This window comes from Anguilla anguilla, chromosome 18, assembly GCF_013347855.1.
Source record: "Anguilla anguilla isolate fAngAng1 chromosome 18, fAngAng1.pri, whole genome shotgun sequence".
NCBI lineage: Eukaryota > Metazoa > Chordata > Actinopteri > Anguilliformes > Anguillidae > Anguilla > Anguilla anguilla.
This window is the reverse complement of record NC_049218.1, coordinates 27,948,294-27,973,673: the sequence shown is the minus strand read 5'-3', so window position 1 is coordinate 27,973,673 and position 25,380 is coordinate 27,948,294. Positions and strand designations below refer to the sequence as shown.

The 25,380-nt window shown below is 53.9% G+C and overlaps 1 protein-coding gene, 12 non-coding genes and 2 pseudogenes across 13 annotated transcripts; all 15 read left to right on the top strand.

The window, feature by feature from the left end:
• Nucleotides 1-349: 349 nt before the first annotated feature.
• LOC118218598 lies at nucleotides 350-466 on the top strand. The gene has a single exon (XR_004763479.1). It is a non-coding gene; the product is annotated as a U5 spliceosomal RNA (small nuclear RNA).
• LOC118218375 lies at nucleotides 413-2,486 on the top strand. The gene is made up of 2 exons (XM_035400984.1): nucleotides 413-1,065; nucleotides 1,603-2,486. Exons 1-2 carry the CDS (start codon nucleotides 741-743, stop codon nucleotides 2,484-2,486), a joined length of 1,209 nt encoding a protein of 402 aa, XP_035256875.1. The 5' UTR covers nucleotides 413-740.
• Nucleotides 2,487-3,261: 775 nt separating this feature from the next.
• Nucleotides 3,262-3,443, top strand: LOC118218519. Its single transcript, XR_004763429.1, has one exon. It is a non-coding gene; the product is annotated as a U2 spliceosomal RNA (small nuclear RNA).
• Nucleotides 3,444-3,866: 423 nt separating this feature from the next.
• On the top strand, nucleotides 3,867-3,983 carry LOC118218597. Its single transcript, XR_004763478.1, has one exon. It is a non-coding gene; the product is annotated as a U5 spliceosomal RNA (small nuclear RNA).
• Nucleotides 3,984-4,348: 365 nt separating this feature from the next.
• LOC118218631 lies at nucleotides 4,349-4,539 on the top strand. The gene has a single exon (XR_004763513.1). It is a non-coding gene; the product is annotated as a U2 spliceosomal RNA (small nuclear RNA).
• A 436-nt stretch (nucleotides 4,540-4,975) lies between these two features.
• On the top strand, nucleotides 4,976-5,092 carry LOC118218596. Its single transcript, XR_004763477.1, has one exon. It is a non-coding gene; the product is annotated as a U5 spliceosomal RNA (small nuclear RNA).
• Nucleotides 5,093-5,457: 365 nt separating this feature from the next.
• Nucleotides 5,458-5,534, top strand: LOC118218555 (annotated as a pseudogene).
• Nucleotides 5,535-10,723: 5,189 nt separating this feature from the next.
• On the top strand, nucleotides 10,724-10,905 carry LOC118218544. Its single transcript, XR_004763439.1, has one exon. It is a non-coding gene; the product is annotated as a U2 spliceosomal RNA (small nuclear RNA).
• A 459-nt stretch (nucleotides 10,906-11,364) lies between these two features.
• On the top strand, nucleotides 11,365-11,481 carry LOC118218595. The gene has a single exon (XR_004763476.1). It is a non-coding gene; the product is annotated as a U5 spliceosomal RNA (small nuclear RNA).
• A 364-nt stretch (nucleotides 11,482-11,845) lies between these two features.
• On the top strand, nucleotides 11,846-12,036 carry LOC118218630. The gene has a single exon (XR_004763512.1). It is a non-coding gene; the product is annotated as a U2 spliceosomal RNA (small nuclear RNA).
• A 456-nt stretch (nucleotides 12,037-12,492) lies between these two features.
• Nucleotides 12,493-12,609, top strand: LOC118218594. The gene has a single exon (XR_004763475.1). It is a non-coding gene; the product is annotated as a U5 spliceosomal RNA (small nuclear RNA).
• A 365-nt stretch (nucleotides 12,610-12,974) lies between these two features.
• On the top strand, nucleotides 12,975-13,049 carry LOC118218554 (annotated as a pseudogene).
• Nucleotides 13,050-18,157: 5,108 nt separating this feature from the next.
• LOC118218646 lies at nucleotides 18,158-18,339 on the top strand. Its single transcript, XR_004763518.1, has one exon. It is a non-coding gene; the product is annotated as a U2 spliceosomal RNA (small nuclear RNA).
• A 6,357-nt stretch (nucleotides 18,340-24,696) lies between these two features.
• LOC118218593 lies at nucleotides 24,697-24,813 on the top strand. The gene has a single exon (XR_004763474.1). It is a non-coding gene; the product is annotated as a U5 spliceosomal RNA (small nuclear RNA).
• A 365-nt stretch (nucleotides 24,814-25,178) lies between these two features.
• Nucleotides 25,179-25,369, top strand: LOC118218629. Its single transcript, XR_004763511.1, has one exon. It is a non-coding gene; the product is annotated as a U2 spliceosomal RNA (small nuclear RNA).
• The last annotated feature ends 11 nt before the right edge of the window (nucleotides 25,370-25,380 follow it).

Below are 25,380 nucleotides of genomic sequence, written 5' to 3'. Positions count from 1 at the left end.
TTGTGGGGTTTTTTTTTTTTTTTTTTAAAATGAAATAAAAGAAATAGTTTTATCGTGTGTGTGTCGTTCTTTCTATCTGTCTATCTATCTATCTGTCTATCTATCTATCTATCTATCTATCTATCTATCTATCATTCTCCGTCAGCTAGCTGGGTGAGTGAAGTTGGTTAAGTAAGTCAGCTAGCGAGCCAGTTTGCAGCGGTCCGTGGCTCGCTTGCGCCCTCTGCCAGTCGGGCGGTTATAGCGTCTCCTCTCCCTCTTCCGCGGATAACGCGCGGGGGGACAACTCCGGGCCTGCGGCTCCGGGCCGGGAGGGCCTACGGCGGCTGGTGACGGCGAGAGGCCACGTGTGCTCGGGTTTCTCTTCATCACGCACAAATCTTTCGCCTTTTACTAAAGATTTCCGTGGAGAGGAACACTCCTGAGTTTGTGCTATTTTTGGATGCTCCGTCCGCCGGACGGGGCGACTTTTCTGTTCTTAAGAGAGCTTGTTGATGACTTGTTGCCATGTGTCCCTGGTTTGTGACTTGTCGGGTACATGTGTTATAGAGTGTGGACTGTCTCCTTGCTTGCTTAGCTAGGCAATTACATAGCTGTTCTGCGAGTGCTCGGGCAATTAAACGGCGATAAGAGCCTTCAGCACGTAGGTAGCTACCGTGGCAGAGGACGTGGGGCTTTGTGGGTGGAGCTGAGGTGACGGCCAGAGGTCCCGGGGGAAGCGTCGAGGGGGCCCCGGACCAATGGCGAGCGGGGACCGGGTCCGGCCGGACCCCGCGATCGGATTCCCGGCCCCCTGGGCGGCGGCGGCCAGCTGTGGCCAATTTTCAGGCCATCGCTTCTCGGCCTTTTGGCTAAGTTTTTCAAAACTTATAAGGAAGGCGATGAACAACATAGAAGATGGAGTGCCGACCCACCGGGTGCGGCTGCGCAACACTGTACGATTTGAAGTGACGGAGGAGCAGCGGAAAGTGGTCACGCTGGAGTTTTTTGTGGAGAAGATTGTGAGAGGATTGTTTGAAGTGGATCAGGAGAGTGTGTTTTGCCTCCAAGATGTGCCCAGCAAAGGTCTGTATGATCTAACTTTCAATACAGAGTCGGATTGTTTTAATTTTTATCAGCTTTACAACAAGAAGAAGGATAATGAGCTGTTGAAGGGTGTGATGGTCTGGCTATTATATTCTAGGCCTCTTAGGCCTTTAGTAATTCATTTATACAACCCCTTTGTTCCGGAGGCAGACATTTTGTGTTTTTTAAGAAGGTACTGTGCGGACGTAAAGGAGGGGATGAAGATTAAAAATAAGTATGGTTTTTGGACTGGAAAAAGAAGATACATGGTGCGTTTTCGCCCGGATTCAGCAAGTGTGGGGGGTTTTAGTCACCCGCCGGGAATGTTTGCTATTGGGCCAGACAGAGGCTATTTGTACTATCCAGGTATGCCCATTTACTGTAGGAAATGTGGATGCTTTGGACATTTAAAGGAGGACTGCAAGGGCGAGAAATGCAGAAATTGTGGCTCGGAAGAGCATAAGGGCAGAGATTGCACCGCGCCCAAAAGGTGCAGTCTTTGTTCGAGTAACGAGCACCTGTTTCGGGAATGTCCAGAGAGGCAGCGCACGTATGCAGAGATGGTGAGAGGAGGAAGTGCAGCTGTGGACGAGGAAGCAGCGCCCACTAGTGGAAGAGATGGAAGGAGTGTTGGGGAGACTGCTACCAAAGGGGGATCGGCGCTAGGTGAGGCTCATGCCGGAGCAGTAGAGGAGGAGATGAGTGCAGAGGTGGATTCCGGAAAGGGGGCAAGGAAGGGATCAGTTCCCGGGTCTTTGGCTGCTTCAGCTCTAATTCCAGAGCAACCTGTTTCGGCTGAGGCACCGGTACGGCCCCCATTGAGAGATCTGGTTACAGCTCCTGTGGGTGCTTCGGTTCCGGTGGTTCCAGTGTTTCTGGTGAGCCCGGAGGCTATTCCGGGCCCTAGTTCTGCTGGGTTGAGCAGTGTCCAGAGGTTTCGGCGGGCGGCAGATGTTCTTCGGGAGAAGCAGGCGGGAGCGGATGACGCACCAGTTGAGACCCCAGAGCTTATTTCAAAGGAGAAGGTGTCAGAAGGCGCTCTTTCAGCATCTGCGGAGGAGGTGGCGGGGCACGCCTCGGGGGACGTGGACACTCCCACTCTTTGGGGGGACTCTGACCCCCCTGAGGGGAGCAGTGGAATGGACTGGGCGAGAGTGACGGGGAGAAAGCGGGCTTCCGTGGAGATGGAGAATCCCCATAAATTTTTTAAGACTGGGTTGCAAGTGTCGCTCACTAACCGGTATAAGGCCCTGTCAGATGCCTCAGGGGCTTCTCAGTCAGGAGGCGAGTCGGACATTGACCTGGCAGGAGGGTCTCCCTCTGTGGAGTTGGAGTGGGACATGGAGGGATTTGAGCAGGTAATAGGGATGGCCCCTGGTCCCTCGGGTGAAAGGGGTGTGGGGGAAGAGGGAGGAAAATAAAGGGGGTTTACTTCGTGTAGGTTGGGGTATTTTGTGTTTCTGAACATGGCTTTATTTAATATAATTACAGTTAATGTGCGGGGGGTGAGGAACAAGGTAAAGAGGGGAGGTGTTTTTTTCTTTTCTTTCCTGTTTGAACTTCGATGTGTGTTTGTTACAAGAGGTGCACTTGAGGGATGGGGATGATGTTAGGAGGTTTTCTAAGGAGTGGGTGAGAGGGGAATCTTGGTGGGGGATTTGGGGAGTGCACTCAACTGGTGTGGGGATTTTGTTTGGGGGGAGGGAATTTAAAATAGTAAATTGTTTTTCTGTTGTGCAGGGGAGGGTGTTATTAGTTGATTTTGTTTGGAGGCCTTGTGGGACGCACGCTGCATGGCAGTAAGATGTAATGTGGAGGGGAAGGCGAAGGGAGTAGGTGGGTGGGTTAGAGGAGAGTTGGGGTGGAGATTCCGGGTGGACATGGAGAGGTGGGGTTTCCATGCCGCAAAGGAAAAGTGGAAGGGGTTTTGGGAGGGTTTGGAGTAAGTATTATTTGTTGTTGTTGTATAGTTTGTATGGTTATTTTAGTTTTGTATAGGTAGGTATTGGGGACTAAGCTGAATGGGTTTAAGGGGACTTTGTTGCATGTGTATAAGGGGTTTTGTTGGGTAGGTTCTGATTGTGTGGTTTAATGTTGGTAAAGGGTGGGGTGTTCGTATTTGTATGGGAGGGGATGGTTTTGGGTGGTTGTGTACACATGTATGCGATGTAAGGTATTCTGATTATGATGTCTGAAATAAAGTCTCATAAAAACAAAAAAAAAAATCTGTTCTTATCAGTTTAATATCTGATACGTCCCCTATCTGGGGACTACATATTAAACGGATTTTTGAGACTGGGAGTCGGAGAAGGAGCTTGCTCCGTCCGCTCCACGCATCGACCCGGTATTGCAGTACGTCCGGGAACGGTGCGCCTCTATTTTCGGGTGCAAAGGAAATGCTTCTGCTTCTGCTTCTGCTTCTGCTTCTGCTTCTGCTTCTGCGTGGAGTAGACAAGCAACTGAGTCCTTGTGGGGTTTTTTTTTTTTTTTTAAATGAAATAAAAGAAATAGTTTTATCGTGTGTGTGTCGTTCTTTCTTTCTATCTATCTATCTATCTATCTGTCTGTCTATCTATCTATCTATCATTCTCCGTCAGCTAGCTGGGTGAGTGAAGTTGGTTAAGTAAGTCAGCTAGCGAGCCAGTTTGCAGCGGTCCGTGGCTCGCTTGCGCCCTCTGCCAGTCGGGCGGTTATAGCGTCTCCTCTCCCTCTTCCGCGGATAACGCGCGGGGGGACAACTCCGGGCCTGCGGCTCCGGGCCGGGAGGGCCTACGGCGGCTGGTGCCGGCGAGAGGCCACGTGTGCTCGGGTTTCTCTTCATCACGCACAAATCTTTCGCCTTTTACTAAAGATTTCCGTGGAGAGGAACACTCCTGAGTTTGTGCTATTTTTGGATGCTCCGTCCGCCGGACGGGGCGACTTTTCTGTTCTTAAGAAAGCTTGTTGATGACTTGTTGCCATGTGTCCCTGGTTTGTGACTTGTCAGGTACATGTGTTATAGAGTGTGGACTGTCTCCTTGCTTGCTTAGCTAGGCAATTACATAGCTGTTCCGCGAGTGCTCGTGCAATTAAACGGCGATAAGAGCCTTCAGCACGTAGGTAGCTACCGTGGCAGAGGACGTGGGGCTTTGTGGGTGGAGCTGAGGTGACGGCCAGAGGTCCCGGGGGAAGCGTCGAGGGGGCCCCGGACCAATGGCGAGCGGGGACCGGGTCCGGCCGGACCCCGCGATCGGATTCCCGGCCCCCTGGGCGGCGGCGGCCAGCTGTGGCCAATTTTCAGGCCATCGCTTCTCGGCCTTTTGGCTAAGATCAAGTGTAGTATCTGTTCTTATCAGTTTAATATCTGATACGTCCCCTATCTGGGGACTACATATTAAACGGATTTTTGAGACTGGGAGTCGGAGAAGGAGCTTGCTCCGTCCGCTCCACGCATCGACCCGGTATTGCAGTACGTCCGGGAACGGTGCGCCTCTATTTTCGGGTGCAAAGGAAATGCTTCTGCTTCTGCTTCTGCTTCTGCTTCTGCTTCTGCTTCTGCTTCTGCGTGGAGTAGACAAGCAACTGAGTCCTTGTGGGGTTTTTTTTTTTTTAAATGAAATAAAAGAAATAGTTTTATCGTGTGTGTGTGTCGTTCTTTCTTTCTTTCTTTCTATCTATCTATCTATCTATCTATCTATCTATCTATCTATCTATCATTCTCCGTCAGCTAGCTGGGTGAGTGAAGTTGGTTAAGTAAGTCAGCTAGCGAGCCGGTTTGCAGCGGTCCATGGCTCGCTTGCGCCCTCTGCCAGTCGGGCGGTTATAGCGTCTCCTCTCCCTCTTCCGCGGATAACGCGCGGGGGGACAACTCCGGGCCTGCGGCTCCGGGCCGGGAGGGCCTACGGCGGCTGGTGCCGGCGAGAGGCCACGTGTGCTCGGGTTTCTCTTCATCACGCACAAATCTTTCGCCTTTTACTAAAGATTTCCGTGGAGAGGAACACTCCTGAGTTTGTGCTATTTTTGGATGCTCCGTCCGCCGGACGGGGCGACTTTTCTGTTCTTAAGAAAGCTTGTTGATGACTTGTTGCCATGTGTCCCTGGTTTGTGACTTGTCAGGTACATGTGTTATAGAGTGTGGACTGTCTCCTTGCTTGCTTAGCTAGGCAATTACATAGCTGTTCCGCGAGTGCTCGTGCAATTAAACGGCGATAAGAGCCTTCAGCACGTAGGTAGCTACCGTGGCAGAGGACGTGGGGCTTTGTGGGTGGAGCTGAGGTGACGGCCAGAGGTCCCGGGGGAAGCGTCGAGGGGGCCCCGGACCAATGGCGAGCGGGGACCGGGTCCGGCCGGACCCCGCGATCGGATTCCCGGCCCCCTGGGCGGCGGCGGCCAGCTGTGGCCAATTTTCAGGCCATCGCTTCTCGGCCTTTTGGCTAAGATCAAGTGTAGTATCTGTTCTTATCGAGAAGACTTCATTTGGAAAAGCGATCGACGCGGAGGAGAAGGAGACAGGAGGCCATGGCAGATCCTGGGCCGGAATTCGGGAGCAGCGGAGTGCGCCGAAAGAACACGCTTCGGTTGGTGGTAAGCGCGCAGAGGAGAGAAACGGTGGACCTGCGGTACGTGATTATAAAAATTTTTGGTGAGCTGTTTAATGTTCCTGTTAGCCGAATGTACTGTGTTCAGGACTTTCAGGCGAGGGGACTTTTTGATGTTACGCTGGATTCTGAGAATTTGTGCTTGGAAGTATTTGAGCGTTTCAAGGAAAAGAGAGCGAGTGAAGTGTTGCGGGGAGTATCGTTAGAACCACTGTTTTCTAACGATGTTAAATCGGTGAATGTACTTATGTACAACCCCTTCGTGCCGGCGAGGGACGTGGAACTGTTTTTAAGCAGGTACTGTGTGGTCCTAAAGCCGGAAGTAAAGCTGCGAAATAGCTTTGGTGTGTGGTCGGGGAAGAGGCAGTTTCTAGTACGGCTGCAAAAAGATAGTAGCGCGGTGGGAGGGTTGAGGCACCTACCGGCTGTTTTTACCATTGGAGCGGACCGGGGGTTTTTGTCTTACGTGGGGTTGCCCACATATTGTAGGCGATGCCTAAAATACGGCCATATGGCAAAGGAATGTGCAGAGCCCTTTGTTTGCTCCTCGTGTGAGGAAGAGGGCCATGTGGCGAGGGACTGCCCAAAGGGAAGGAAGTGCCACCTGTGCGGGAGTGAGGAGCATGTGGTCCGGAATTGCCCGGCCCGGAGGCGAACCTACGCCGAGGCGGCGAGGGGAGAAGCGGCGCCCTCTGGTGGGGAGGAGGGGGAAAAGCGCCAGGAGCCTGGAAAGTCAGGCATGGAGCCAGGCCGGGAAGGGGTCTCTCCTTTGGCTGCAACGCCCCCTGCAGCAGCGGAGGAAGAGCAGGTGGCAGAGGGAGCACAGAAGGCAAAGGGAGTCCGCACAGCTCCAGTGGAGAAGGTGGCATCAGGGAAGCCGGGGGAGACAACCCCTGGGGTGGAGAAAGAGGCGGAGCGGAGTCCTCGCGCCTCGTCAGGGGTGGCCCCCCACACGCAAGGTGCGGGTGAAGAGGTGATGGCGGCAACAAGGGCGGTCCCTACTGAAGGGGTAGAAGTAGAAGGGTCCAAGAAGACCAGGGCCAGGGAGGAGACCTCTGGAAACAAGGAGAAGATACCAGAGGGGGGAATCAAGCGGGGCCTGCGCACGGACTGGGCGGAGGCAGTGGAGGAGAGACACCCGCTAGATGCGGTGATAGGGGAAAGCGAGGAAGGACGGATGACAAAACGGAGAGTGAGGCTCGGGGTGACAGCCTCGGACTTTACATCGGAGTCGGAGGGGTCCATGGAGCTCACCAGTGGGGAGAGTTTGGAGTGGGACCCACCCTCTCCAATCTCCATCACTGCGTACGATGCGGGGCCGTTGTCGCCGGGGTCGGCGAATGATTTGCCATATTTGTTTCTGGATGAGGAGGGGCGGGGGGTACCCTGAAGCGTGGGCGGTGGGGTTGGTGTTTTTTTGGAGCCAAAATGGAGCCATTACGTATACTGACCTGCAACGTGCGGGGGTTGGGGAACGGTGTGAAAAGGCGGGGGGTCTTTCAATTTCTAGCAATGCAGCGGTTTTCACTATGTTTCCTGCAAGAGGTTCATCTGAGGTCCCAGGAGGACTGCGTTTTGTTTACGGGGGAATGGGGGAAAGGCCGTTCGTTTTGGAGCGTTGGAGGGGCCCATTCCACGGGAGTGGGGATTTTGGTGGGAACAAGGGATTTTGTTGTGTCAGATAGTTTTTCTTTTGTACAGGGTAGGGTTTTGGTTGTGGATGGGGAGTGGGGGGGTGTGAAAGTGAGGAGTGTAAACGTTTACGCTCCCACAGGGCCAACCAGGAGGAAGGAGTTGTTTTTGGATTTGGAAACGATATGCGTAACAAATAGAGTTTTGGTGCTAGGGGGGGATTTTAATGTTTCTTTTGAAGCGCCAGATTTTACGCTAAAGTATCTTAGGAATTTAATGAGTCAATTTTCGTTGACGGATGCATTTCGGCTGTGTTGTCCAGGGGACCCGGGGTGGACTTGGGGAAACAGCAGGGGGGCAAAAAGTCGGATCGACTTTGTTTTTGTGCCGGGGGAGAAGCGGGTGGTCTCCGCGGAGGTGGTGCCACTTTTTTGTTCGGACCATAGTGGGGTGGTAGTGGAGTTGGAGTGGGACGGGACAGTGTTTGGGAGGGGGTGGTGGAAACTAAATACCAGAATTCTGGAGGAGGAAGGGTTTAGGAAGGTTTTTAAAAGGGAATTTCTGGGATGGCTGAAACTAAAGCCGTTCTTCCCTACAGTGGCAGAATGGTGGGAAGAAATTAAGAGGAGAACAAGAGGGGTAGCACAGGGCTATTGCAGGGCTAGGAGGTGGAGGGAGAGGGGGTACGTGTGGAGGTTACAGAAGGAGCTGGAAAATATGTACATAGTATGGAATAGGGGGGGGGAGTTTGAGTTAGAAAAATGGGCGGGGTTGAAGGCCAAGATGAGGGCCTTTTTGAGGAGGAGGCGCAAGCCTTGGCTTTCAAGTGCCAGGGGGAGCAAAGGGAGAAGGAGGAGAAGTGCTCCGCCTATTTTTTTCAAAGGGTGAGGGCAGCCAGGGCGAAAAGGGTGATGGAGGGGTTGAGGGACATAGATGGGAGGGTGTTCACAGATGCAGCAGGGATGGTGGAGGTGGCAACGAAATTTTATAGGGAACTATTTGGGGAGAGGGTGGTAGACGCGCAGAAAAGGGATAGTTTTTTTGGTTTGGTGGAGGAGCGGGTGCCGGAAGGGGTGAGAGCAGCCTTAGAACTGCCTTTTAGTTTGGAGGAGGTGAAGCAGGCCCTTGTGGGAATGCAAAACGGGAAGGCGCCGGGGAGGGATGGGCTACCCAAGGAATTCTACATTACTTTCTGGGAGCTTTTGGGGCCCGTCTTCCTTGAGGTGGTCAGTGAGATTTTTGGGCAGGGGGAGCTCACCCCCTCAATGCGTGAGGGAGTGGTGACGCTGCTGTTTAAGAAGGGGGAAGAGCAGCAGCTGAAAAATTGGCGACCAATCACACTCTTGGGGGTCGATTATAAGCTGATAGCAAGGGCGTTAGCAGGGAGGCTGAGGCTGGCTATGCCTTTCCTAGTCAATGAAGATCAGACGTGTGGAGTAGAGGGGAGAGCTGCTACTCTTAATTTGCAACTAATAAGGGATACACTAGTATGGGTGAGGGAGCGGGGCTTATCTTTGATTGTGGCGAACCTGGATATGGAGAAGGCGTTTGACCGGGTCCATCACGGGTTTTTGTTTGGGGTTTTAGCACGGTGTGGTTTTGGTGATGGGTTTAATAGGTGGTTAAGGATCATGTACACAGGGGTAGGGAGCAGGGTGGTGGTTAACGGGCATCTGGGGGAGGTAGTGAGGCAGAGGGGAGGGGTAAGGCAGGGGTGCCCGCTTTCCCCACTTCTGTACGCACTTTATATCGAACCTCTGGCGGAAGCAATAAGGAGGTGTGGGAGGATCAGGGGGGTTCCCATCCCGGGTGGGGGAGGGGCAGAGGTGAAAGTCACCCAATACGCAGATGATATGACTTTGTTCATAGATGCTGAGGGTGGGGTTAGGGAGGCTCTCCACATTGTGGAGGATTTTGCAGCAGGAGCAGGGGCGTTGCTGAACGTAGAAAAGTCACAGGTAAAGTATTTTGGGTTTTTTCAGGGTAGGAAGGATGGTGTGGGGGGGATGAAGGTCTGTAATGGACCGCTAAGAGTGTTAGGGGTAGAGTTTGGGGGAGACCCAATAGAAGACGCGAAGAGGAACTGGGAGAGCCGTTTGTCGGGGGGATATAGGAAGTTGGGGCTGTGGGCAAAGAGGCGCTTGTCTGTCAGCGGGAAGGTAATGGCACTGAAGGCGGATGTGCTGCCCTCGCTGGTGTATCTGGCGAGGGTATACATCATGCCTCTGCGCTTGCGCCGGGCCCTCGTCAGAGCAGTTTTTCGATTTATTTGGGGGGGATACGAATATATACCGAGGGTGGTGATGCACCAGAAGGTGGAGGAGGGGGGCAGGGACGTGCCATTTCTCCCGTTGAAATTTGATGTGTTATTTTTTAGCAATTTGGTGGTGGCACTGATAGGTCCAAAGACGCACAAATTTCAGTTGTTTGTTTATTTTTGGGTGTCGGGATGTTTCAGGACTTGGGTAGCGTGGGACAATAAGGTCCCAAGGGCGGAGAGGGCCCCCGCACACCTCTTGTGGGTGGTGCGGTGGGCCAAGAGAAACAAAGAATGTGAAGATAGGGGGCTGGCGGCGGACCATCGGAGCCTCTACAGGGCGATGGTGGAGAAACTGAGGCCAAAGGAAGGTCTGGGGGTGGGGGTGGGAAGGGGGGTATGGGCAAAAGTGCAGGCGAAGGGGTTGGACAACAGGTTAAAAGACCTAAACTGGTTGGTGGCGTACGGGAGGTTGCCGGTCAGAGAGGTGCTGTACCGGCACAAATTAACGAAGAATAGGTTTTGTGCAAGGGTGGGCTGCAAAGGGGAGGAAACGGTGCAGCATGTATTTTGGGAGTGTGGCTTTGCCCAAGGGGTATGGCAACTGATGAGGGGTAGGTATGGGGTACTGGAGGGCGTGGGGAGGGAAGGGGTGTTATGGGGGTATGGGTTGGAGAAGAAGAGGGGAAGGGGAAGGTTCCTGGCCCTTCTCCTGATGAGCCTAGTAAAATTTAAGTTGTGGGTGGCAAGAGGGGAGAGGGGGGAAGTAAAACCGGGATGGACAGTGAGGGGGGTGTGTGAGATGGTTGCGGCAGACGTGGAGAGGAGGTTTCAGTGGGACGTCTTGAGATGGGGCTTCCACGCTGCACTGGAAAAATGGAAAATTTTATTGTGATGGGTTGTGCTGGTGGGGTAAAAGAGACTGTGGGACATCGGGACTGTAGGGTTGGGGCGGAGAAGGGAAAATAGTGATGCAGGTCCAGTGGGGACATGCTGAACGTGTCTGTAAATAGAAATGTATATAATGTATATAATGTATATAATGTATATAGTATGTGGGTTGAATTTGTGGCACAATGAGGAGGCACGGTACCTCCTTCTGCGCGTGAAGTGGGCTGAGGGACAGATGGAAGTCTGGGGGTCTCAGCATTGATGATCGTGCTGTAAAATCAGATGAAGGGGTTACGGTCTGAGTGTTTAAAAAAAAAAAAAAAAAAAAAAAAAAAATCTGTTCTTATCAGTTTAATATCTGATACGTCCCCTATCTGGGGACTACATATTAAACGGATTTTTGAGACTGGGAGAAGGAGCTTGCTCCGTCCGCTCCACGCATCGACCCGGTATTGCAGTACGTCCGGGAACGGTGCGCCTCTATTTTCGGGTGCAAAGGAAATGCTTCTGCTTCTGCTTCTGCTTCTGCTTCTGCTTCTGCTTCTGCTTCTGCTTCTGCTTCTGCTTCTGCTTCTGCTTCTGCTTCTGCGTGGAGTAGACAAGCAACTGAGTCCTTGTGGGGTTTTTTTTTTTTTAAATGAAATAAAAGAAATAGTTTTATCGTGTGTGTGTCGTTCTTTCTTTCTTTCTTTCTATCTATCTATCTATCTATCTATCTATCTATCATTCTCCGTCAGCTAGCTGGGTGAGTGAAGTTGGTTAAGTAAGTCAGCTAGCGAGCCGGTTTGCAGCGGTCCATGGCTCGCTTGCGCCCTCTGCCAGTCGGGCGGTTATAGCGTCTCCTCTCCCTCTTCCGCGGATAACGCGCGGGGGGGACAACTCCGGGCCTGCGGCTCCGGGCCGGGAGGGCCTACGGCGGCTGGTGCCGGCGAGAGGCCACGTGTGCTCGGGTTTCTCTTCATCACGCACAAATCTTTCGCCTTTTACTAAAGATTTCCGTGGAGAGGAACACTCCTGAGTTTGTGCTATTTTTGGATGCTCCGTCCGCCGGACGGGGCGACTTTTCTGTTCTTAAGAAGCTTGTTGATGACTTGTTGCCATGTGTCCCTGGTTTGTGACTTGTCAGGTACATGTGTTATAGAGTGTGGACTGTCTCCTTGCTTGCTTAGCTAGGCAATTACATAGCTGTTCCGCGAGTGCTCGTGCAATTAAACGGCGATAAGAGCCTTCAGCACGTAGGTAGCTACCGTGGCAGAGGACGTGGGGCTTTGTGGGTGGAGCTGAGGTGACGGCCAGAGGTCCCGGGGGAAGCGTCGAGGGGGCCCCGGACCAATGGCGAGCGGGGACCGGGTCCGGCCGGACCCCGCGATCGGATTCCCGGCCCCCTGGGCGGCGGCGGCCAGCTGTGGCCAATTTTCAGGCCATCGCTTCTCGGCCTTTTGGCTAAGATCAAGTGTAGTATCTGTTCTTATCAGTTTAATATCTGATACGTCCCCTATCTGGGGACTACATATTAAACGGATTTTTGAGACTGGGAGTCGGAGAAGGAGCTTGCTCCGTCCGCTCCACGCATCGACCCGGTATTGCAGTACGTCCGGGAACGGTGCGCCTCTATTTTCGGGTGCAAAGGAAATGCTTCTGCTTCTGCTTCTGCTTCTGCTTCTGCTTCTGCTTCTGCTTCTGCTTCTGCTTCTGCTTCTGCGTGGAGTAGACAAGCAACTGAGTCCTTGTGGGGTTTTTTTTTTTTTTAAATGAAATAAAAGAAATAGTTTTATCGTGTGTGTGTGTCGTTCTTTCTTTCTTTCTTTCTATCTATCTATCTATCTATCTATCTATCTATCTATCTATCTATCATTCTCCGTCAGCTAGCTGGGTGAGTGAAGTTGGTTAAGTAAGTCAGCTAGCGAGCCGGTTTGCAGCGGTCCATGGCTCGCTTGCGCCCTCTGGCAGTCGGGCGGTTATAGCGTCTCCTCTCCCTCTTCCGCGGATAACGCGCGGGGGGGACAACTCCGGGCCTGCGGCTCCGGGCCGGGAGGGCCTACGGCGGCTGGTGCCGGCGAGAGGCCACGTGTGCTCGGGTTTCTCTTCATCACGCACAAATCTTTCGCCTTTTACTAAAGATTTCCGTGGAGAGGAACACTCCTGAGTTTGTGCTATTTTTGGATGCTCCGTCCGCCGGACGGGGCGACTTTTCTGTTCTTAAGAAAGCTTGTTGATGACTTGTTGCCATGTGTCCCTGGTTTGTGACTTGTCAGGTACATGTGTTATAGAGTGTGGACTGTCTCCTTGCTTGCTTAGCTAGGCAATTACATAGCTGTTCCGCGAGTGCTCGTGCAATTAAACGGCGATAAGAGCCTTCAGCACGTAGGTAGCTACCGTGGCAGAGGACGTGGGGCTTTGTGGGTGGAGCTGAGGTGACGGCCAGAGGTCCCGGGGGAAGCGTCGAGGGGGCCCCGGACCAATGGCGAGCGGGGACCGGGTCCGGCCGGACCCCGCGATCGGATTCCCGGCCCCCTGGGCGGCGGCGGCCAGCTGTGGCCAATTTTCAGGCCATCGCTTCTCGGCCTTTTGGCTAAGATCAAGTGTAGTATCTGTTCTTATCGAGAATTTCACTTGAGAAAGCGATCGACGGAGACGGAGACGGAGACGGAGACGGAGACGGAGACGGAGACGGAGACGGAGACGGGAAACCATGGCGCATCCCGGGCCGGGAACTTCAGGAAGTGGAGTGCGACGAAGAAACACACTCCGGATTTGCGTGGGTATCCCCTATAGGGAGAAAGTGGATTTACATTTTGTTATTATTCGGGTGTTTCGTGAGCTGTTCAAGGTGGAGGTGGGAAGAATGTTTTGCGTGCAAGATTTTCAGAAAAGAGGACTTTTTGATGTTACTTTGGACAGTGAGAAGTTATGTTTAGAAGTTTTTGAACTTTTTAAAACAATGAGAGATCATCAGGCATTGCAAGGGATTACTTTGGAGCCTTTGTTTTCTAATGATGTTAGAATGGTGACTCTCCTTATGTATAACCCGTTTGTTCCGGCGAGGGATATTGAGCTCTTTTTGGGCCGTTATTGTACTGTGCTGAGGCCAGAAGGTAGAATCAAAAATAGTTTTGGGGTCTGGAGTGGGAAGAGGCAATTTTTGGTGAGGCTGCAAAGAGATCAGGACGCTTTTGGGGGGCTGCGGCACCTGCCGGCTGTTTTTTCAATTGGGCCTGACCAGGGCTATCTGACATATGCTGGGTTACCAACATATTGTCGCAAATGTTTGAAGTACGGGCACATGGCAAGCGACTGCAAGTCCTTTGTTTGCTCGGCTTGTGGAGGAGAGGGCCATGCAGCCAGGGATTGCCCCAGGGGGCGTGTGTGTGACCTGTGTGGCAGTCGGGAGCACCTGTTTCGGGATTGCCCGAATCGGCGGCGCACATATGCGGAGGCGGCAAGGTCGGAGTCGGCGCCCTCGGGTGGTGAGGAGAGAGTGGAGCGGGTGGTCTCAGGAACGCAAGGCACGGAGCTGGACCAGGGGCAGAAGGGAGCACAATCAGCACCTGAGGCGCCTTCTACAGCAGCAGAGGTGGAGAAGCAGGGGGACGGAATCCAGGAGGCGGTGGCGGAGGGTCTTTCCTCCTCGGTGGTGGAAGAGGAGACGGAGGAGATGGGTGAGAAGGTGGAGGTGGCGGTGGTCGTGACGCCCCCTACTGCAGAAGCTGTGGGGGAGGAAGAAGCGGTGGCAGACAGAGGAAAACTTGTCTGCTCTGAGTCAATGGAGCTGGATAAGGAAGCAGGTCTCAAGCGGGGCCTGGTGGTGGACTGGGCAGAGGAGGTGGAGGAGGCACATCCTTTGGTTGCTATGGAGGGGAACAGGGAAGAGGGTAAGGCAAAAAAGGTGAGGCTGGCCGTGCTGGCATCAGACTTTGTCTCAGACTCAGAGGGGTCAGTGGGGATCGGGAGCGCGGATAGTCTGGAGTGGGACCTTCTTTCACCAATGTCTACATCTGCATACGATGAAGGCATGGGGGCTCCGGGGTCCCAAAATGAGGTTCCTTTTCTGTTTATGGATGAGGTGGGGAGAGTGGGAGAATGAAAGGGTGCATGAGCAGGGGGGGCAGGTATTCTTTTTGCATCCCTCATGGTAATGGGGAATTTTACGGTGATGTCCTGTAATGTGCGGGGGCTGAGAAATGCAGTGAAAAGGGGGGGAGTTTTCCATTTTCTTTCTCTGCGAGGCTTTACAGTGTGCTTCTTGCAGGAAGTTCACCTGAGGTCTGGGGAGGACTGCCGTCGTTTTTCGGGAGAATGGGTGAAAGGTGCTTCTTTTTGGAGTGTGGGGGGGGTTCATTCATCGGGGGTTGGGATTTTGTTGGGATCGAGGCAGTTCTTAGTGACAAATAGTTTTTCCTTTGTGCAGGGGAGGGTGTTGGTGGCAGATGGGGACTGGAGGGGAATAAAATTGAGGCTTATTAATGTGTATGCTCCAACAGAGGTGACAAGGAGGAAAGAATTATTTTTAGAAATGGAAGTACTTTTGGGGGTTAATAGGTTAGTAGTGATGGGGGGGGACTTCAATGTGTCTTTTGAAGCACCAGACTCTAGTCTGGGGCCTTTAAAGAAGTTAGTGAGTCGGTATGGGCTGGTGGATTCCTTCCGGTATTTCTGCCCAGGGGATCCAGGGTTTACATGGGGGAATTCGAGGGGGGCTAGGAGCAGGATAGACTTTGTTTTCGTGTCGGGAGGGCAGAGGGTGGTCTCAACGGAGGTGGTGCCACTGTTCTTCTCGGATCATAGCGGGATTGTGGTAGGCTTGGGATGGGATGTACCTGTGTTTGGGAAGGGGTTCTGGAAAATGAACGTGCAGGTGTTAGAGGAGAAGTCATTTCAGAACAGGTTTATTTGGGCATACAAAGGGTGGGTAAAATTAAAGCCTTTTTTTCCTTCTGCAGTGGACTGGTGGGAGGAAATGAAGGCACGGGCACAAAGGCTGGTAAGAAGTTATTGCCGGGGAAGGAGACAGAGAGAATGGGGGCGTTTTATGAGGTTGCAGGGAGAGTTGGAGGAGACGTATGTAGCCTGGAACACGGGGGGGGAGTTTAATATGGAGAAGTTAGAGAGGTTGAAGGCGGAGATGAGGGCCTTCTTCGAAGAGAGGGCGCGGGTCTTTGCGTTCAAACACCAGCGGGAGAGGCATGAGAAGGACGAGACAGTTTCGGCGTATTTTTTTCAAAATGTGAGGGCTGCTAGGGCAAAAAGAGTGATGGAAGGGTTAAGGAATAGGGATGGGAGGGTATGTACAGGGACAGCAGAAATGGTGGGGGTTGCTACGGAATTTTATAGGGACCTGTTTGAGGAGAGGGGGGTGGATGGGAGGGCAGGGGAGAGGTTTATAGGTTTGGTAGAGGAAAAGGTGCCAGAGGGGGTGAAAGCAACATTAGAGATGCCTTTTAGTTTAGAGGAACTTAAACAGGCGCTGGGGGGAATGAAGAATGGGAAGGTACCAGGCAAAGATGGCCTTCCGAAGGAATTTTATGCTAAGTTCTGGGAGCTAGTGGGGCCCGATTTTTTAGATGTGGTGAGGGAAATTTTTGATAAGGGGGAGCTAACACCTTCAATGCGGGAGGGAGTTGTTTCTCTTTTACACAAGAAGGGGGATGCGTTGGACCTGAGAAACTGGAGGCCAATAACACTGCTAGGGGTGGACTACAAGGTAATCGCGAGGGCACTGGCAGGGAGGTTGAGGCTGGCTATGCCGTTTTTGGTGGGGGAGGACCAAACATGTGGGGTGGAGGGACGCTCAGCAACGTGGAACTTGCAATTGACGAGGGATGTGCTGTGTTGGGTGGAGGAGCGGGGTCTTCCTCTAATGTTAGTCAGCGTAGATATGGAGAAGGCCTTTGATAGGGTACAGCACAATTTTTTGTTTCGGGTGTTAGCACGGTTTGGTTTTGGTGCAGGGTTTTTACGGTGGTTGGAACTCATGTACAGGGGGGTGGGCAGTCGGGTGGGGGTAAACGGACATTTTGGGGAGATGGTGTGGCAGAGGGGAGGGGTAAGGCAGGGGTGTCCTTTGTCGCCTCTCCTTTTTGTTTTGTACGTGGAACCAATGGCAGAGGCAATTAGAAGGAGCAGGGAGATCAGGGGTGTGCCGATTCCTGGGGCAGGAGGGGCTGTGCTTAAGATCGCGCAGTACGCTGACGATGCAACCCTGTTTATGGAAGATGACCAGAGTGTTAGTCGGGCGATGGAGGTGATAGGGGAATTTGCAAGGGGGGCAGGAGCCTCTGTGAATGTAGGTAAGTCATGGTTAAAGTATTTTGGGGCGTGGAAAGGTAGGGAGGAGGGATTGAGCGGGTTACAGGTCTGTGATGGGCCGATCAAAATTTTAGGAGTAGAGTTTGGAGGGGCAGTGAGAGAGGACGCAGAGAGAAATTGGGAGAAGCGCGTAGCTCGGGTGAAGGCCAAATTGGGCTTGTGGACGGTTAGGCGCTTGACCATTAGCGGAAGGGTGCTAGTGGTAAAAGCGGACATTTTGCCGATACTGGTGTACTTGGGTTATGTGTTTCCATTGCCGGCGCGGCTCAGGAGAGAGCTGACAAGGGCAGTTTATAAGTTTATATGGGGGGGCTACGAATATGTGAGGAGGGATATTATGTACATGATGATAGAGGATGGGGGGAGGGATGTGCCTAACCTCCCTTTAAAGTTAGATGTGTTGTTCTTCTGCAACCTGTGTGTGGCTCTAACAAGGCAAAGGGCTCACAAATTTCAGTACTTCGTTCGGTTTTGGTTTTCGGGGTATGTGCGATTCCTGGTGGGGTGGGATAATAGGGTGCCGCGGGGGGAGGTGGCCCCTGCCCATTATGTGCAGGTGGGACGATGGGCAAGGAGATATGTAGAATGTAGGGACAAGGAAATGGTACTGCAGCATAGAAGGCTATACAAGGCTTTAAGAGGAAAGCTGCAGCCGGTTGGAGGGACAGGGGTGGGGGTGGGGAGGGAAGTCTGGGCTGCTGTGCAGCCAAAAAAGATTGACAACAGGTTAAAGGACTTAAACTGGCTTGTTGCCTATGGTAGACTGCCGGTCAAAGATGTCCTGTATAGACACGGACTAACAAGAAGCCGGTGTTGTTCGAGGGTGGGTTGTGGGGAGGAAGAGGAAACTGTGCAGCACGTGTTTTGGAAGTGTAAGTTTGCACAGGAAGTCTGGGGTTTAATGGGGAGGATGTATAGTGTTTTGGGGGATTTAAGTTGGGAAGGGGTGTGCTATGGGGAGGGACTGCAAAGGAAAAAGGGAAGAGAGAAATTTTTGGTTCTTCTACTGACCAGTCTGGTGAAGCAGAAGTTGTGGGGGGCGCGGGGAGAGAGAGGGGAGGTGAAGAGGGGGTGGACGGTGAGGGGGGTGGGGGAGATGGTGAAAGCGGATATACAGCGCCGTTTTCAGTGGGAGGTGCTGCGGTGGGGTTTTCATGCAGCATGGGAACGGTGGAAACTAGTGATGTGAGTGTGTAGATTTTGTGTTGGCATGGATGCGCCCTGTTCTGTTTCGAAATGGAAGAGATGGACTTTGGGACATTGGGACTTGGGAGCGGGAAGGGGTGGAAATGGAGGGTTTGAGCACTATGGGGTCTGTTTGGAAAGGAAAGAGGTAAAGGTGAGTTTGTGCACATATAAACTGAATAATGGGGGAGAATGGGTGTTTAGAGTTCTGTAAGAAAGAGTGCTGTACTGGTGTGTGAATAAAAAATTTTTTCAAAAAAAAAAAAAAAAAAATCTGTTCTTATCAGTTTAATATCTGATACGTCCCCTATCTGGGGACTACATATTAAACGGATTTTTGAGACTGGGAGTCGGAGAAGGAGCTTGCTCCGTCCGCTCCACGCATCGACCCGGTATTGCAGTACGTCCGGGAACGGTGCGCCTCTATTTTCGGGTGCAAAGGAAATGCTTCTGCTTCTGCTTCTGCTTCTGCTTCTGCTTCTGCTTCTGCTTCTGCTTCTGCTTCTGCTTCTGCTTCTGCTTCTGCGTGGAGTAGACAAGCAACTGAGTCCTTGTGGGGGTTTTTTTTTTTTTTTTTTAAATGAAATAAAAGAAATAGTTTTATCGTGTGTGTGTCGTTCTTTCTTTCTGTCTATCTATCTATCTATCTATCTATCTATCTATCTATCTATCTATCTATCTATCATTCTCCGTCAGCTAGCTGGGTGAGTGAAGTTGGTTAAGTAAGTCAGCTAGCGAGCCAGTTTGCAGCGGTCCGTGGCTCGCTTGCGCCCTCTGCCAGTCGGGCGGTTATAGCGTCTCCTCTCCCTCTTCCGCGGATAACGCGCGGGGGGACAACTCCGGGCCTGCGGCTCCGGGCCGGGAGGGCCTACGGCGGCTGGTGACGGCGAGAGGCCACGTGTGCTCGGGTTTCTCTTCATCACGTACAAATCTACTGCCCTCTATTGGAGGACAGTGGGTTTGTGAGTGACTGGTGTGTAATCAGAGCATACGTGCCTCTCTCTTCTCTCTCTTTCTTTTATCTTCTCTCTCTCTCCTTTCGGAAGGTCTGGTGTAGTGGCGCAGTACCAGTGGCTTGACCGCGGCTGTGTTCACTGCATCAGGCCGGCGGACCAGGCCGGACCTACAGCGTTGGGGATAGGCAGGTACCAGTGGCGTGACCGCGGCCTGTTGATTCCCCAACGCCGAAGCCAGGACAGCGCTCGGAGGACCCCTGCCAGAAGACTCCCGCCATCCGGGGACCACACCACTGCTGCGGACGACCATCGCCGGAGACCAGAGGGGAGTTCAGCGCCGCCCGGAGAGAAGGCCCGCAGCGGCTCGCTCTCCGGGCTACACCATCCTCGTCGAGTCTTCGCCCTCGCTTCCTGGCTCCCCTCCTCTGCTCTCCAGGCCGCAGCAGGACCATCGAGTGGACCCGGAGGACAAGGCCGAGGAGCAGGCAGACGGGGGACCCGAGGACCTCCCCACAACTACGGCGGCGGCACCCGGATCCAGTGAGACCAGCGATACGGATCAACGCCTGGTGCCAGCGACCGGAAGGGAGGTCCCACTGCACCTTGCGGAGCCGACCTCTGATCGGCTCCCTTGGTGCGGCAACGTTGGTCCCCCTTGGAAGGACCAGCATCACTGAGCGCTGTTCCTGTGCTTCCCCCCATCTACTTAGGTCCGGCCTGAGAGAGAGGGAGGATGGCTACGGGACCGCAGCCGGGAGTCCGACGCCACAACGCCGTCCGGATGACGCTACAGAACAGCGGAGAAGGGGGCAGCGGGGCTAGTGGTCCCCCCCAGGTGGCACAAGGGGCAACGGGCGCAGCCGGAAGGGGCGCCGCAGAGCCAGCAGCTACTGGGGGGGCAAGCAATGCCGCTGCCCCCAACGCCAGCAGGAGAGTGACAGGTATGACCCGCCTAGAGTTCAGCCGGGCAGTGCTCCAGCGAGCCATGGGCTTTGTGCCTGGCGACCTGAACTGCCTGGTGAAGGTTCCGGGCAATGCGGATATTTTTGAGATCAGTTTCCGGTCTGCAAATATCCTGGAGAGGTTCTGGAACCTCTATAGAGAGGGGAAGGGTAAGGCTCCCCTCAGTGTTTTCGACGTAGAGCCCCTGTCTGACACCGAAAACAAGGTGGTCACTGTGCAGTTTTACAACGAAGCTGTGCAGGACCACGATGTGAGTACGTGGTTGGGCAGGTATGGTCTTGTTAGATCTGAAGCCCGGAGAGTCCTTGATGAGGACGGAGTCTGGACCGGAGCCAGGAAATGGCTGGTCCAACTCAAGCCCGACCCCTCTGCACCTGGGGGGGTATGCCACATCCCCAGCACTATCACGCTGGGGAGACACAGGGGGGTGGTGTTTTATTACGGCATGCCCAAGCTGTGCAGGAACTGCGGCGAGTTAGGCCACTTAGCCGCAGCCTGCACAGTGGTCAAGTGTAAGTCGTGTGGCGGCGAACACGAGACCAGGGCATGCCGTGACCCGAAGCCCTGTAACCTCTGCGGAGCGAGGGGGCATCTCTTTAGAGATTGTCCCCTCTCGTACGCAAACAGGGCTAGGAGCACCGCCCCCCCTCCACCATCTGCTGCCCCCCCTTCGGCCCCACCGCCTCCCCCGCCTACCCCCATGCCACGCACCAGACCACCCACCCCTACCTCCTCCCAGCCTGGAAGCCCAACCCCACACGCACAGAACCCAGCACAAGACCCTACCCCCTGTATCCCCACCGCCGGAACCCCCAACTCCACAGTGCCCCCTGCCTTAGACCCCATTAACCCCGTCACTGTCACTATCAAGGAGGAGCCTGACTCTGACACCCCCATTGTGGTGTTGGAGTCAGACTCCTCAACCTCAGATTCGGATTCCATTACTCCTTGGCAACAAGCTAGGAAGAAAAAGGGCAAACGTATCAGATCACCCACAATAGTAAAACAACAACCGCAACCTCCCAACCCAGCAATAGTTCGCCACACATCTAAATTCACAAAACCTTTAAAACAGTTAAACTCAAAACCGGCACATAGTACACAAACTACAGCCAGGCCCGAGCCCCCTCCCCGCCCTACAAAACCACCCACACCACCGCCAGTACATTGCACTGAAGTCCTACATACCACCACCACCACACAACCAAAAACCATTAGGGACCAGCCAGTCTCCGGTCCAGACCCTGTTAAAGGATCTGGAACAGCAACCTCCTCTCAGGGCCCTCCAGGGACTGGGGGGAAGCCTGGGGCAAGACCATCTGCCCCCACCTCTCCAGGACGGAACCTCCCAGGCAGTCAGGAGGGGAGGCCTGTGAGTGTACATGGTCCGGGGGTGAGTAGGCGCCTCAATAAACAGGACACAGTAAATGACAAACTTAACAACATTTGCAAACAAATAGCTAACAGTAATATTGGTAAATAAATCACACACAACAATAAAACTATGGATCACACAATAACACTCTCATCACTAAACACCCGAAGCATAAAAGACCCTTCCAAACGCCATACAGTCTTCTCCATCCTGTCACAGGTCCCCTCAGACGTCATCCTGCTCCAGGAATGTGGTATTCCGTTCCGGGAGTTGGATGGCGCTCTGGGGGAGGGATGGAGAATGGGAGACTCTCTCTGGTCTGGCTCCAACATCGCCAGAGCTGATGGGGTCGGCACGTTGGTGAAAAACCCCTACGTACGTATAACATCCAGCAGCGTAGTAGAGAGTGGGCGAATCCTCGTCACCGACTTCGATGTCGGGGGTTCCCCACTCAGGGTGATCAACGTGTACGGCCCCACCAGCGTGGCCGAGAGAGTCTCCCTTTTCACAAAATTACCTTCATTAATCCATTGCACAATGCCGGTTGTCGTGGGGGGGGATTTCAACTGTGCCTTGACAGATGAGGACCGCAGCAGACCCAGACGGGACCGCTCCAGCGACCTGCTGCGGTCCCTCATAGAAGACTTCTCCCTCCGCGACGCCGGGGGCGCCTCTCCCCCCCAACACACGTGGGTGAGTTCTTCCGGAAGCTCTTCTTCGAGGATCGATTTGTTTCTGCTCTCCCCAGGCCTGGGGGTGCCCGCTTATTCCATCCAGGCGGTGCACTTCTCGGACCACCACATGGTGACCGTGTCCCTGACCTGGAAGAAGTCCATAACCGTGGGTAAGGGGCTCTGGCGGATGAACATCAGCCATCTCCAAGACCCCCAGGTGCGACTCTCCTTCTCGAGACATTACCTGGAGTGGGTGAGTCTGAAACATCTCTTTGACTCCCCGGTGGAGTGGTGGGAGATGGTGAAGGAGCGAGTGCGAGGCTACTTCCGGGCAGTCGGGCGGAGGAAGGCGAAGGAAAGGAGGGCAGTTTTTGTACGACACAATGCTGCCCTCCAGAGACTGAGCCTCCTCCAGTCCCGAGGCCTGGATGTTAGCAGTGAGATCGCACGGACTCGGCAGAACCTCACCACCCTCTACCGGGAAGAGCGGGAAAAATTTACTTTCCGCTCCAAACTCCAGGGCCTCGAGGAGGATGAGAAGTGCACACGGTTTTTCTTCCGCAGGGCGCGGTCTAAGACTAATAACATCTTGTCTCTCTATAACAACAGAGGTGTGGTGGTGTCTGAAGAGGCGGAGGTCCGGGAGGTGGCCCGGGAGTTCTACGGGGGCCTCTATAGTGAGAGGCCCTCCGATGGGACTCTCATGGACACCTTCCTGGGCGGCCTTGACAGACGTCTGGGTGACGAGCGGATGGACTCGGAGTTGAGCACCGAGGAGCTCACCCGGGCCGTGCTCTCCCTCAACCAACATAAAGCTCCGGGTCCTGACGGAATCCCAGCCGAGTTCTACCAAACTTACTGGGATCTCCTGAAGGAGGACGTGGCTGAAGTCTTTAGAGCGGCGTACAGGGAGGGGCGGTTGGGGGCCTCACTGAGACAGAGCTCAGTAGCTCTTGTCCCAAAGAAGGGGGACCTGAAGGACCTCCGCAACTGGCGGCCGATCAACCTCCTCTCAGTCGACTATAAGATCATGGCGAAGGCGCTGATGAGGAGGTTCCAAGGCCTGATAACATCGGTGATCGGACCGGACCAGACCTGCAGCGTGCAGGGGAGGTCCATAAACGACAACCTGCTCCTCGTGAGGGATTTAATCATCCACTCCGGGGAGCGGCGGTCCCCCTTGTGCCTTCTCAGCCTCGATCAGGAGAAGGCATTTGACCGGGTGAGTCATGTGTGCCTGGAGAGAGTGCTAGAGAGAATGAACATCCCTGGCCCCCTCCGGCGTTGGATAAAGATCTGCCTGACCGACATAACGGGCAGAGTGGTTGTCAACAGGCAGCCCTCTGCCCCGTTTGCCATCAGGTCTGGCGTCAGGCAGGGGTGCCCTCTAGCATCTCTCCTGTACGTCATCTACCTGGAACCGTTTCTCCAGGCCATCAGGGTCAGCCCCGGAGTGGCGGGTTACCCGCTGCCGGGGGCTGGAGGAGAGCGGCTAAAGGTGATGGCGTACATGGACGACATCACCATCGTCGCCACAGATAGTCGCTCCATCGCTTGTGCCACCAAGGTGATGGACGACTTCTGTGTGGCCACTGGCGCCCTGGTCAACAGGGACAAGAGTGAACTGTTTCTGTCTCCTCATTATAGTGAGCCTCTAACCGTTTCCTTCCCTGTACGCAGAAATACCATCAAGCTCTTGGGGGTGACCTTCCAGGCTGACGGAGGAGGGCGAACGAGCTGGGAGGGAGCCCTAAGCCACGTCCAAAACAAAACCCGGAGCTGGAGTGCACGGCCCCTGACCATGGCGGGTAAGATCCTCGTCCTGAAGGCAATTGTCCTGCCCATTCTTCTCTATGTGGGGAGGGTGTTTCCCCCAGACAAGGCCACCAGCAAGAGAATAGCTAGGTTGGCCTTCCGCTTTGTCTGGGGGAGTAATATGGAGAAACTTAGTAGAGTCACCCTCCTCAAAGAGGAGAGGAATGGGGGGCGGGGGGTCCCGGACATAGTCACCATTCTTATGGTGCAAGGTCTGGCCGCCCTGGTCCAGAACGTCGGGAAGGTGGGAAAGGCCTCTGGTGCCTTCGCTAGGTACTATGCCACCCCCTTCCTGCGGACAATGGGCCTGGGTGTGCTGGACCTCACCACACCATATAGCTGGGACCCCCCTTATGTCTATCAGGCCCTGAGGGACTTTGCCTTCAGGGCGGGATTGCCCAGGGCTGGCCTGACCTCGTGGAGCTATAAAATCATAATGGCTCATCTAAGATCCAGCGAGACCGCCACGCTCCCGAGGTCAGGGCCGGCCCGGGACCCGCAAGTCATCTGGGCAAATGTTACACACAAATGTCTAACTAACAAGCAAAAAGACATTGCCTCTCATTGCGCCTCTATTTTCGGGTGCAAAGGAAATGCTTCTGCTTCTGCTTCTGCTTCTGCTTCTGCGTGGAGTAGACAAGCAACTGAGTCCTTGTGGGGTTTTTTTTTTTTTTTTTAAATGAAATAAAAGAAATAGTTTTATCGTGTGTGTGTCGTTCTTTCTATCTGTCTATCTATCTATCTGTCTATCTATCTATCTATCTATCTATCTATCTATCTATCATTCTCCGTCAGCTAGCTGGGTGAGTGAAGTTGGTTAAGTAAGTCAGCTAGCGAGCCAGTTTGCAGCGGTCCGTGGCTCGCTTGCGCCCTCTGCCAGTCGGGCGGTTATAGCGTCTCCTCTCCCTCTTCCGCGGATAACGCGCGGGGGGGACAACTCCGGGCCTGCGGCTCCGGGCCGGGAGGGCCTACGGCGGCTGGTGACGGCGAGAGGCCACGTGTGCTCGGGTTTCTCTTCATCACGCACAAATCTTTCGCCTTTTACTAAAGATTTCCGTGGAGAGGAACACTCCTGAGTTTGTGCTATTTTTGGATGCTCCGTCCGCCGGACGGGGCGACTTTTCTGTTCTTAAGAGAGCTTGTTGATGACTTGTTGCCATGTGTCCCTGGTTTGTGACTTGTCGGGTACATGTGTTATAGAGTGTGGACTGTCTCCTTGCTTGCTTAGCTAGGCAATTACATAGCTGTTCCGCGAGTGCTCGTGCAATTAAACGGCGATAAGAGCCTTCAGCACGTAGGTAGCTACCGTGGCAGAGGACGTGGGGCTTTGTGGGTGGAGCTGAGGTGACGGCCAGAGGTCCCGGGGGAAGCGTCGAGGGGGCCCCGGACCAATGGCGAGCGGGGACCGGGTCCGGCCGGACCCCGCGATCGGATTCCCGGCCCCCTGGGCGGCGGCGGCCAGCTGTGGCCAATTTTCAGGCCATCGCTTCTCGGCCTTTTGGCTAAGATCAAGTGTAGTATCTGTTCTTATCAGTTTAATATCTGATACGTCCCCTATCTGGGGACTACATATTAAACGGATTTTTGAGACTGGGAGTCGGAGAAGGAGCTTGCTCCGTCCGCTCCACGCATCGACCCGGTATTGCAGTACGTCCGGGAACGGTGCGCCTCTATTTTCGGGTGC